Source organism: Bombus bifarius, unplaced genomic scaffold (genome assembly GCF_011952205.1).
Source record: "Bombus bifarius isolate JDL3187 unplaced genomic scaffold, Bbif_JDL3187 scf7180000010305, whole genome shotgun sequence".
Classification (NCBI taxonomy): Eukaryota; Metazoa; Arthropoda; class Insecta; order Hymenoptera; family Apidae; genus Bombus; species Bombus bifarius.
Window position 1 is genome coordinate 1,193 of NW_022885599.1, and position 13,930 is coordinate 15,122.

Consider the following 13,930-nt stretch of genomic DNA (forward strand, 5'->3'; position numbering starts at 1 on the left):
GTTACATAGACGTAAATTTTTACGGATAAAAAAAATAAATATAAATATATATATTTTGACAGGAACTTCATAAGGAAGTTAGCGAAAATCTTGAGGAGGACCTTCACTGAGACTATTCGTTTAGCGTACAAGCTGTGAAACGATGCAAACATTTACAAGCAAACGATTCATTGCTGAACGTTCAATATTGAACGATCATCGTATGTCCCTATAAAAGAATTCTAATATCTTCGTGATATTTTCTGATATAATGTACGATGCCGCGAATTGAATTATTTCGCACGTTTTAGATCCGATTGTGTGAATGTCTTTAAATACTTTCGTATTCTGAACGAAATTGTGGAGTCACAGTCCATCTCAAAAAACAAAAAGGAGTCGTAAAGAATTTGAAGATATAGTATTTTATAATTTCATAATCATTAGTACGTGATCATAGGTTTTCGTATTTTTACTCACAATTATATTATAACTATGATAAGTTGCCCTAAACAAAATAATTCGTTTTACGCACTATTAGAATACATACTAGCGTAGAGCAAGAGATGTCAAGGTATTATTAGTACAGCCAGCATTGTGTACTTCATTGTAAAATGTGCGATTTAATGAACAGACTACACGTAAATTAATAACTCAATCACCAGGCTAGATCGACTGAGAGAACACATTATACATATAAGATTATACACATAGGTCGTCTGTTATGATTTATATCGTGCAATCTTCGCAGTCAATAGTTAACGAAATATAGATTTTCAGATCAATATGTGAAGTTCATTAAGCGCGTACGTTTCAACGTCGCAAGCAATTCACAAATGTTTCTCGAACTTCGATCATTGATATCATTAATCGCTAGTCCGTGTAGAATTTATAATATACATATAATCACTTGTGGTAACATGAAAAAGGGAGATAAGCTGTTGTGATGTTTGTATGTTCGTTATGGTAGAATTGCAAAGTGGAATTATTTAGGAATGCATAGTGTATAGCTATACCATAATCATGTATGATATCGTTTAGATTTTTACCAGTTCCATTATTATGTGTATGGTAATTTATTGAAGTACAGTTAGAGTACAATGCTCACGTTGATCAATTGTAAATTATGTCATGTACTTGATGAATTTATACACACACGCGTCTGTTCTTATTTAACACTGGCTTTTATTTCTATTAAAATTCTTTATGTCTGATCATAATATATGAACATGAAATATCTGACTGTACACAAATTATGTTTAAAGAATTAAGGAAATCAACGTTCATTATCAATATATGCATAAATGATGCGTTTAATGCAAACTATATATATACTACTTCTCGTTAAAGAAAAACGTCGATGTCCTGACTGTTTCGTGTTGAGAACTAAAGTTTTTGATGTTTTAATAACCGCTTCGTTAAAAAAAACAGAATCTTAACGTCAAATTATAATGCTGCTAATCGTTGTTAAACTTTAATGTACAGAATACAAACTATTATAAAAAAAATAGTCAAAAATCTTTTCATTTAAACACAATTTTGCATTAAATCTTTGCGTGTCAAATTTTGATATATTATTTCTAATATATTGATATACGTATATATATATATTTATTAATAAAAATTATAGTTATTAATGGCATTTAATACAAATGTATATATATTTATATACATTTAAATATATACATTAATATATATATATATTACTTTTCCAAAAAAAAAAAAACTTTTAATACTGTAAAGGACGTTAAGATTCTTGAAAAAAGGTAGAGTTAGAAAAAACGAGAATAGCCGACGAATCGCATGATGTTGATGTGTGTAAGTAAAACTATTAGTTTGCAATTCATGTAACTAGATATCCGATGAATGTGACGTATGTTAATAAGCAAGTAAAATGTTACAAGGAAATTGTGTGTTTGTAATAGCGTTCCTTAAACGGACTGGCCCTTATAGATAACATTTAAAGAAAATGCTTTTATGTATGAACTGGTGTTCACTAGTACACGACTAACTAATAGACATCATGCTGGATTAGTTAAAATGTAATGTATGCTAGATGTTATAGTGTTGTACTAGTGTTTACATCTTCCTATTTATGCGTTCTGTGTTTCCTGGTGGAAAATAGCGAGTAGTTACGTGTACAAGTAGTTTTAAAAACGATCTTAGTCCATTGATTTGAACAGAATTTTATGCTATAGTACATATCGAATGTACGATTTTAATTTCCCTGTAATACATCTTTGTTACCGCTATAAAACTTCACTTGTTTATTGGTTGTTAAGCTTTGTTAATAAAATACTATAAAATTTTAAATGACTTATTTACTCGATTTTCTGAATCCATTTTCTGAAATTTCATTCTCTGTTATTAGGTTGTCCCAGAAGTTTCTTTCGTTTTATAAAGAAATAATAGATGCACAACATTTTTTGTTTTGTCCATATTTTGTATGATCCATTTTGTTCTATTTCTATTATTCTTTTATTATTTCTATTATTCTATTATTCTAAAATTTTTTATTGTTTTTTATCGGTGAGCGGTGGGATAAAAGACAATATCGTTAGCCATTGATAATAATATCGTGTGTATTCAAAGGACATTATTGAAAAGACTAAGATGGCAAATTGTAAAGAGGAACAATTTTCAAGTGAGGAAAATCTAACGCTGGAAGAATTAAGGAACAAGCTTACGCACATGAATCTACCAATATCTGGTGCAAGGTCAGTATTGGTTGTCAGGCTAAATCGAGCGTGTAATGCTGGACAACCAAATCTCAAAGAGTCAGCAAATGGTGAAAGGTCCACGGAGAAGCGAGGTTCGGGGATCATACCAAAAACAAAGCGTGATCGAGATGAAGGCGAAAATCTGGAGAGGCTTAGGACAAAAGAATTAAGGGGGGGGGGGAAGGTTAATTCGTACAAAATAAGGCATGTTTTTGTGAATTATTTGTGACGACACAGTTAAAATCTCTTTATTAAAACCAATGGTACATTAACTTATGACATTCGAAGAATATTGTATAAAATTTTCACGGAGAAATATTAAAAAATACGGCAATGGCAGCAATTATTCGGACGTGTCTCGGAAAAAAGTAGAATTGCTCATAACTTGGTGCTGGATCATCTGAAGTAAAAAAATCAGGTAGGTAACAGTTTCGCACAGGTAACGCTAGGAGGGTTTTTCGAAATTTCAATTTTTCACTTTTTTGGAACACTTTGAGTTAGCCGATTTTGCGAAAATTTGCGGCTAATTTTCCCTTCAAAGTGTTCCAAAAAAGTGATAAATTGAAATGTCAAAGACAACACGAACTACGGAATTGTGACGTCTTCAAAGCGAAATCGCCCAAGGAGCGCCTCGACACTGCCAAACGGGCGTCGCTCTGTACGAATTATTTAGGCAAGGGACACGCTCTTAATCAATGCTCCGCCGGGTCATGTCGCATCTGTAGACAGCGACACCATACTTATTTACATCAAGATCATGGTCACAGTAGATTACGAACACGTGCAAGCCGCACATCGAGCGGTCGATCGTCGAGAGACCGATCATCCAACGGTCGATCTCCGCCTAGTTCACCGACCGCGCGGTCGTCACACCGATCGAGACGCGCATCCGCGTCTCCACGAACGTCTCCCCGAACGTCTCCCCGAACATCGCCGCGAACATCCCCAAAACGCGAATCTCGGTCATCGCGAACGACGGCATCGGGATCAAATATCTCCCCCAGTTCTAAACAGCTAGGGGAACCCTGACGTCCTCAAACGGCTTTGCTAGGGACCGAACCACCGAAAACAGACTCATTGACCTCGCCTCCTTCCGGACCACTCCACCGCGATTTGTTAGTCACAGCGCAGGTCAACATACTGGACAATAGAACTCAACTGTTCCGCTGTAGAGCTCTGCTAGACACCGGCGCTAGCATGAACTTCATCACCGGGAGACTCGCCAATTCGTTAAGACTCAACCAACGGAAATGTTCGGTCCCAATCGGAACACTTAACACGTTGTCGACGACCTCGAAACGTTACATCACGGCCACAATCTCCTCCGTTGACGGCACATACGAACGCACCTGGACATTTCTAATCATACCGACCATATCGACTTCGATCCCAGATCAACCCGTGGATCGGTCAACGATACAGATACCCAGAAATCTACGACTAGCCGATCCAAGATTCCACAGACCTGCTCCGATCGACGTGCTATTGAGCGCCGGGCCAACACCAGCGTCACTGTGTGTCGGCCAACTTGATATCAGTCAAGCAAACGGGCCCGACTTGCGTCTGCAAAAAACGCGGTTCGGATGGGTCATCGGGGGGAGCCCAGCCTCGCAACCACCCGCACACGCATTTCACGCGTCCACGACGGCCTTGCAGGCGGATCTCGCCCGTTTTTGGGAAATCGACGAAGGACCGCCCACTGCGCACATTTCGGAAGCGGAACGACAGTGCGAGGAACATTTCCGGAATCACGTTCAACGCACCCACGAAGGGCGATACATGGTCGCTCTCCCATTCAACGAGACAACTCCTTCGCTTGGATCCTCCAGAGCCATGGCGATGAAGCGACTAACATCTCTCTGCCGTCGGTTCCAACGAGATAATCACGCCGTAATACAGGAATACTTGGCATTAGGGCACATGACGAAAGTTACCACGGGCCACTGCACGAACGACGGATATTTTCTGCCACATCATGGCGTGATCAAGGAGTCCAGCCAAACCACGAAACTCCGAGTCGTGTTTGACGGATCGGCCCCAACCACCACCGGAGTTTCATTAAACGACGTACTTCATACGGGACCGAAACTACAAGATGATTTATTTTTCATCCTTCTAAGATTTCAATCTCGTCAATACGTCATTACAGGCGATGTCGAAAAAATGTATCGCCAATTTCTTGTGCGCCCGGAGGATCGGAAATTTCAACAAATTTTGTGGCGCAATGCCGATGGAGAAGTCGACACTTATCAACTCAACACAGTGACATTCGGGCTCTCAGCGGCCCCTTATCTAGCCATCCGCTGCCTCAAGCAACTGGCGGACGACGAGGGGCATCGATATCCACGAGCGGCGACGGTCTTACAGCGAGACTTCTACGTCGACGATGTTCTCACAGGAGTCGATACAAGGGTCGAGGCACGATCATTGAGAACGGAGCTCACAGAACTGCTCAAGCTAGCCGGCTTAAACATTCGAAAATGGGCATCGAACGACCGGGAGCTGCTACGAGGACTTCCCGAGCAGGACATAACCGATAAGCTGCTACTCGGCGAATCGCAAACCTTCAAGACACTGGGTGTTTGGAATTCCTTCGACGATTCGATCCTATACTCCGTCAAAATCAATAATGCCGACTCTCGAATTACGAAGAGAACAATCAGCTCCGAAATCGCCAAGATCTACGACCCTCTCGGATTGCTGGCACCAGTAATTGTTCGAGCTAAGATGCTGCTCCAGCGACTCTGGACACTAAAAATTGATTGGAACGAATCCCTACCGGCTGACGTGCACACGGAATGGAGCAAATATTACGCACAGCTGCCATTATTGAATAACGTGGAGTTTCCACGTAAAACGATAATCAAACCCGCAGCGGAAATTGAGTTACACGGGTTCTGTGACGCCAGCGAAAGGGCATATGGAGCATTAGAGGCATTGTTAACATTACTAGAACCGTCCTAAGTGCTAATATCTCGACTCAGAGATAATATCTAGTTTCTGAAAGCTGGTGTCATAAATCATAATTGTCTTCATAAATTTTCTATTTTCTATAGTTTATTTGATTGATTTATTTAATGTTGCTTAATTGTATACTGTTAAAATGAATGAAGCTATGGATTATATGGAAAATAAATAAAGTTTGTAAATAAAAGAGTCCTGAAGGATACAGTTTATCCCTACATTTTATACCACCCGTTTAACGTATTTGCGTAGCTAATCTGTTAATCTTGCATTTACGAGCATTAGGACAATATAATTTGGGTTCGTGAATTTGGCTGCATGCCAATATGGAGGGTAGCGTAATGTCGACGTAAACTCATGCCATAAATCCGAACAATAATCTTCTTCAACGAATAGTCATGGGAATTTATCCGTTATATGATTACTTTTATTCAACGAGACCTTAGCAATTTGCAATGTTTAATAAATTTTACCATTTTTTATTAACGTAGATTATTATATAAAAATTGAGTTTAGAAAAATGAAAATATTTCAAGTAATTGAGTTAAGTTTCAAGTAATTGAGTATGAAAAATATATTTGAATTAGAATAATTTAATACTTTTTTCTACAATAGATATAAATGAAGTACATATTATGCTTATACTAGATACACGATAAAAAGTATAATTTATGTATTTCTAAATATCCTTGTTTGAAATGTTGTCCGTCGCAATAAACTTGTTGCAATATTTTTTCTAATAATATTTTAATATATTTCACAAATAGTAATTAAAATGCAGAATATTGTATGTAAAATACGTATAAATTATTTTACATTGTTCGTTGTATATGATTTCCAACATTCTGCTTCCAATCTAAATGTAAACAAATTTACTAGAGAGGATTAGCATTGGAGTAACTAATATAACGAAGCATGTCTAAAAAAATAAAAAATATATTCATTTAAATACATATAAAACAGTAGCAAAGGAATATATTATAGAAATACAAAAAAATGTAATTAAACATATGTCAGAGATGAAAGAACACCGGAGCCTTTGGAATTTTGGATAATCCCGCAACATTGTAATCTAGAGTCTACCATAGCTGTAATGAAACAATTTTAGTTATTCAATTCGATTGTAGTTGTTCGAGACTTGTGATAGTGAGCTTGACCCTATTCTTCGAGTAAGATGATTGCCAGATGTCGATGCGTTTCCGCAGTACATGTGCAGCTTTCCCTCGAGAGCGGCTAGCATCTTTTTCTAATCACCGATATGGAGATTGACCAATTGACAGCAACGTCAATTTCCCTCACCTTCCGAACGAAGGCTTTCCTCCACGAATCCGAGGATCTCGTGTCCTTAGACACACCCCATATAGTTTTCCTCTGTGGCATCATCGGCACGGAAAGTCGCTCCCTCTTGCGATCTCATCCACGAAAAGAGTAACGCCTTACGATCACTAAATATTAAGCGTTTTATTAACAAAGAGTGAGACTTAGATTTTGTGAGCACGTACATCTATCATCCCGCTGACCGCGGATTCGTTATCGAACCTAAGGCCATTGTCACTAGTGTAGCGAGCGCCTAATCGCCGTGGTTGATTGTCAAGTCTGTGGTATCCATACTTGTGTTGATAAACCGTACCTTTGTTATACCATAACGATGGCTAATTTCAATAAAGATTCATCAAACACCCACAACCCTATCCACAACGCTACCCCGACACATGCATTAGGTTGTCCGAAAAGTTTCTTTCGTTTGATAAGGTGATTATAGATGAACAACAATTTCTGTTTTATATTATTTTATAAAGCAGGGGAATACTGGAAAGAAAATGGAGAAAAAAGATGCAGACTATGTAGAAGGAAAGAAGAAGACCTGAGACATGTAATAGAAGAATGCGAAATAACGGGAGGAACAATAGAATATAAGAAGAGAAATGGACATAAGAGATGTAAAACCGAAAGTTCGTCCAAAGCCGAAAGGCACGGACTAAGCAATAATAAATAAAAATATTATTTTATTGAATTAGGTATGATCCATTTCGTTCTATTCCTATTATTATGTTCGTGCACAATTCAATAAACTAATATAAAACAAAAAACATTGTGCGACTATTATTCCCTTATAAAACGAAAGCATAAAACGTAATAAAATATGCATGGTATTCCATTCCCACCATATTTAATATTTATCCTTAAGTAAAGATAAAAGTTCATTAAATATGCAAAAAGAAGAAGAAGAAAAAAAATGAGGACCTAAGAGTTTCTCTTTATGTCCTCTATTTGTCGAGCAAGCAGGGTGCAACGTCAAAGATAGAAACATCACGTAGAGGTCCCGCTGTGAAATTTAATATCCATATCCAAACTCTGGAAGGTGCAACAGGGGACCAATTCTGGATGACAGCCCTCACGATTTCGCGATGGGACAGCATAACGCCAATTCACCGATGCCATATTCTTGCTTTAAAATGTCTACTCGTTTCTGCGTAGCCTCTCTTCGAAATAATCTGCTCGCAAAAACCAAAGCTAAACAAGCGACGGATTAGACGCTAGTCGAAACGTGTCAACGAGTGACAATTGATTTTATTTTAATGCGCCTGTTTAGGACATAAAATGTGAAAAAAATGGAAAAAAATTATTTTTTTTTTAAGGGGGGTAAGGTTAATTCATACAAAAAAAGGCATGTTTTTGTGAATTATTTGTGACGACACAGTTAAAAATCTCTTTATTAAAACCAATAGTACATTAAAGTATGACATTCGAAGAATATTGTATAAAATTTTCACGGAAAAATATTAAAAAATACGGCAATGGCAGCAATTATTAGGACGTGTATCGGAAAAAAGTATAATTGCCGTGCCCCTCATAACTTGGTGCTGGATCATCCGAAATCAAAAAATCAAAGTTCATTCGTTAGGTAATAGTTTTCTCCAGGTAACGCTAGGAGGGTTTTTCGAAATTTCAATTTTTCACTTTTTTGGAACACTTTGAGTTAGCCGATTTTGCGAAAATTTGCGGCTAATTTTCCCTTCAAAGTGTTCCAAAAAAGTGAAAAATTGAAATTTCGAAAAACCCTCCTAGCGTTACCTGGGCGAAACTGTTACCTACCTGATTTTTTTACTTCAGATGATCCAGCACCAAGTTATGAGCAATTCTACTTTTTTTTAATATTGTTTGGAATATACATATATGTTTCGTGGCATAGGTTATGTTTCGCTAGATTTTATTGATGTGTTAACTAGTTTTAATATTGTATATTTTAATAATTAATTAATAATGTAAAACACACATATATATATATTTTCACGACGTAATCTTCCAATGGGATAAACAATGCATTTTTAAATTTTTTTTATTTATTTATTAAAATATTGATCTCATACATACATATATAACTTGTAATGTGATAATAAAAATTTTTTATTAGAATGTTAACTATGTATAATTACTTGGTTTGTTAACAGGTTTATTTAGTTATTTTATTTATCCATTTATCTTTTGTTATTTAATAAAATATAACATGTATTCTTGTCCCTTTTCCTAATTATTTCCTTGTTATTATTTTATTTCGGATTCATCAGGTGAGTTCGCAGTTCACTCAGTTTATTAGTTAATTGTTTTATAATTTCTCCTTTTCTTGTTGATTAATTAAAATGTGTCTTCCACTTATTCTCTTTTGCTATTATGTGGTATATAATTATTTTAACTTCTAGATTTTACCTGTTCCTTCGATTTACTAGTTGGTTTTATTTAATAGTTTGTTTTGCATTTGCGTATTCCATCTTCGTTAATTAATTGTAGTATATTTTCCTGTCGTCGGATATAATTGTTCTTGTTCCAGATTGATTCGCACCTCGCTCGGGTTGTTAGTTGGTATAGGTTATGTTATATTTTTCATATTTATTACTTCGTTAGAGTATTTATTTCTATTTTATCATTTACGCTCGTATGTTAGTTTTCTATATATAACTACGTTTAATTAGTCTTTTATCAAGGAATTTCCATTTTCGTTATACCGTGCGTTTGTTTTGGAGTGTTCGAACTGTCACTCGCGTTGTTTGTATATTGCAATTTTCTATTTTTCGTTACGGCACGCGCGGAGCGCGGGACGTGACACCAGACTGGGAATTCAATCCAATAGTTACCAAAAAACGAAGGTACAAAGATTTGTTTTCCTACAGCCAAGAAGGTGCTTACAAAGGCACTTCCAGACTGGGAATTCAATCTAATAGTTACCAAAAAACGAAGGTACAAATATTTGTTTTCCTACAGCCAAGAAGGTGCTTACAGAGGCACTTCCAGCCTGGGAATTCAATCTAGTAGTTACCAAAAGACACGACAGACGAACAATACCCATCACACACTAACACTTCTAGCTTAAAGAAAATAATAATAATAATAATAATAAAAAAAATTTTCGAAATAGTCCTTAGACTATTTCTGGTGGCAGCAACTACCGTATTAATCAGAAATCTAAATTAATATTTCATACGCAATCATATCATTTCAATATTTCCCTTCCGATTAAATTCAACTCAAACGGAAAATAAATTTAATAAAATTTAAATTTAAAATTTGATCGATTTAAACAAATAAATACGTAACAGAGATTAATTTTTGGTGGCAGCGGTGGGATACGCTCCACAGAGGATTAAAGTTGTCACGCTTGTCAATAAAATATATATTTAAGAAATAATGGCGACTAAATTGGAATCGTTGGACGAAGAAATGGTTTTGACATTGTCGGAAAAACTTAAAGCATGGGATGCGCTCCACGGAGGATTAAAGTTGGTTTAGACGGTGGGATAGGTTCCACGGAGGATTAAAGTTGTTACGATTATCGATAAAATATATACCTAAGAAATAATGGCGACTAAATTAGAATCATTGGACAAAGACATGATCTTGATGTTATCGGAAAAACTTAAAGCATGGGATGCGAATTTTCGCGACATGAGTACAAAAATGAATAAATTACAAGACGATGTGCGTTCACTGAAAACAAAAAAAGAAATCAAGACACCCGTATCATCGCCGATAATTTCCCAAGCGACAATACCGACAGAAGTTAATCCCCAACCAATTAAGTTAAAAGATGCAATAGAGACAGTACCGGTGTTCGACGGACATCGACCCTCGGTATTTCGATTTTTAAGAGCATGCGAGCGCGCACGAAACATGGTTCCTAGGCATTAAGAATCTCAGTTAGTAAAATTATTAACGAATAAGCTTCGCGGACACGCGTTTCTCGCCATAGAAGACACAGAAGTAATAAGTTTAAACGATTTCGGGAATAAATTAAAAGATATGTTCGGTCCGGGAAAAACGGTTAACGAATATAAAGGGGAATTAGCTACAGTATTTCAACGACCGGGAGAAGATATTTTGGACTACATAGATCGCGTCAAAGATCTCAGACTGGCGATAATGAACGGGGAAAGATACGAGTACGGCACCGTATTTCAAGATAGGATAGATCGAGACACGAGGGAAGCTTTCGTTAAGGGGCTCCCAAACGAGGTGTATTTACGAGTAAAGATAGCAGGATACCAATCCTTGGACTGGACGATGCGTACCGCCAAGCCGTGAAAGCAACACGAGAATTAAAACAAGCGAACAATAGAATTCGATACCAACATCCGACACCTTCGAATAATTATAACCGAAACAACGTTCATCCACCATACAATAATATCTACATCGGAAACAACCGCCAGGACTGGAGATTTGTACCGCCGTCGTGGAAACATCTAAACAACCCGGGAATAGAAGAAGGTGTCAGGAAAGAAGCAAGAGCAATAACCTGGGAAGAAAGATGCATAAATAAATACCTCGATAGAGATCTAAATCAAAAGAGAGATGCTGATCATTTCAACCAATCAACTTTTCAATGCAAACACCATTCCGTTGCTGTGATAAGGGATAATGTCACGTTAAACAATGAAGCAGAAACTAGGAAATTGAACGACGAGACGATAGGCAACGCTTATCCACTGCCTAATATCACGGAGATATTGGACCCGCTGGGAAGTGCGAAGTGCCTCTCCACGTTCGACTTGGCAAAGATACAAAAGCAAGACTCCACGAATTTCGTGAATGACTCAACCATAATAGGAAAAGAGATAGCGAATGTATCTCACTCAAAAACTTCTATAAAACCATCAGAAGGTAACTTTATCGAACTCAAAGCCAAATCATTAAATTGCAAGGAAGATCACACTATAGAGAATAAAAATATAGCTATCCCTAAATCCAAAACAGAATCTATAAGCAAAAAGGTTTGTAATAAAAATTCAAAGAATAATTCTAAATCTACCGAAAATATTTCTAAACGTTCCATACAAATAAATAATAATTTAATTATAATAAGCACTTCCAGTGAAACTATTCATCCTGAAAAGGTAGAGAAAAATCAAGGTGTTGTGAATAAAGTAAATAAAGAAGAAAAAAGGGTAATTAAGGAAAAGGATTCTAAACATTTTCAAGCTGAAGAAACGCAAGTTCAACGAGCTCAAAGAAATCAAAAGGGAGAAAAGAGGGAATCACCAGTCGAAGATATACATAAAAACTTGAATAAATACGCTAGCCATTGGATTATAATTGGATTAAAAATACTTCATTGGTTACTACATCTAGTCTTTGACATAGGTAACATAGTAGGTAGTGCTAATCTTATGATTCCCCCAGGAAAATATATGTCTGGTTTACATTAGAATTAGGGTTAGGGGCGTGAAACGAACCTTCGTTTGGGTTACACGTTGTCGTTATGCAATAGAGAAGACATTGACTAGTGCAAATACGATTATTATAGAACCGGACAAGTAACTGTGGTAATTAGATACTCGAGAAACTAATGACAATGATCCTAGGCTCAATAACGAACCCGCGGACAACGGGACGGTAGCCGTACGCACTCGCAAAGATCTAAGTCGGATTCTGTGTTAATAGTCGCTGGCGTTAATCTCTTTTTTTGTCGAAGAGACCGCAAGAGAGAATGACTTTCCGTCCCGGTGATACCCCAGAGGAAAACTATGACGGGGTGTGTCTAAGGACACGAGATCATCGGATTCGTCGAGAAAAGCCTTCGTTCAGAAAGTAAGGGAAATTGGCGTTGCTGCTAATTGGTCAATCTTCATATCGGTGGTTAGAAAAAGATGCTAGCCGCCCTCGAGGGAAAGTTGCTAATGGGAGACGCCGCTCGTTGAAAAATAGGTCTCCCCTATCTTCCCGTAGTTGGGACAAAGACCGTTTGTCTGTTTGAAGGACTTTAGTTGACTAAATCTTAAGATTTATAACGGGCCCTCGAGCTAGCTGAACATGTACTGCGGAGACGCATCGACATCTGGCAATCATCTTACTCGAAGAATAGGGTCTGCGTGTGGCGAGCCACGGGACAGAAACCATTGGAATGTTTACTGTCGCGTGTCGCCACGAATATTTCTTTTAAGGAGAGCTATAGAATTACTCCATACCTTTGTTAGACAAAGCGTTCATCCCGTGACCGCGGCTACGTTCGGCGACTGACTGTCGCCTCGAGCCCAAGCTCATTATCACAACTCTCGAACAATTACAATCGGATTGAATAACTACAATTGTTCAATTACAGCTATAGTAGACTCTAGGTTACAATGTTGCGGGATTATCCAAAATTCCAAAGGCTCCGGTGTTCTTTCATCTCCGACATATAGATGGTATCACACTATACTATATACAAAATATTTTTGAGTTAATATGGCTGCGGCATTTTCAAAAATTTGTATTTTGAATGCTATTGGCAAGCAATTGGATAATTGGATCGGTGTCATTAAACTTGCGTCTTGGCGCAAAATAAAAACTAAAATGAAGAAAAGGAAGGAAATAGTAATTGGATACATGGAAGTCCTGAAGCCAATATTACAAAGTTTAGTAGCTTGTAAGGGAAACGAATATATATAAACCCAAACGATTCCCCAAATACTCCAATTGCACGAATAGTCTCCCCAGATTTTAAAACTAAAACAAATTTACTTTTAGACTCCGGATCAGAAATCAATATCATCAAGAAACCTGCCTTACCCGATTCAGCAATCATCAACGAGCAAAAATCAATTGAAGTTCGAGGAATTACGGCAACGAGCCTGGTCACCCTAGCGCAGACAATAATACAGGTTGCGGGCCATTCAGTTACTTTTCATGTAGTTGATGAATCATTGCTGATCGATCAAGACGGAATCTTAGGATCCGAATTTTTGCAAGATGCAAAGCTCGTCTGCATTACGAGCAAAAATATTAAATGGGAAGTA

The 13,930-nt window shown here is 37.2% G+C and overlaps 1 protein-coding gene across 1 annotated transcript; it reads left to right on the forward strand.

The window, feature by feature from the left end:
* The first annotated feature begins 2,589 nt into the window (after nucleotides 1–2,589).
* On the forward strand, nucleotides 2,590–5,660 carry LOC117216648. The gene is made up of 2 exons (XM_033463530.1): nucleotides 2,590–2,788; nucleotides 3,748–5,660. The coding sequence occupies exons 1-2, from the start codon at nucleotides 2,590–2,592 to the stop codon at nucleotides 5,658–5,660; spliced, it is 2,112 nt and encodes a 703-aa protein (XP_033319421.1).
* The last annotated feature ends 8,270 nt before the right edge of the window (nucleotides 5,661–13,930 follow it).

What these genes read in the sequence shown, in the direction of transcription:
- LOC117216648 (XM_033463530.1), top strand. Translation starts at nt 2,590, where the DNA reads ATGGCAAATTGTAAAGAGGAACAATTTTCAAGTGAGGAAAATCTAACG. An exon ending in AAGGTCCACGGAGAAGCGAG is followed by an intron (nt 2,789 to 3,747) that starts GTTCGGGGATCA and finishes CGGCTTTGCTAG; the next exon opens with GGACCGAACCACCGAAAACA.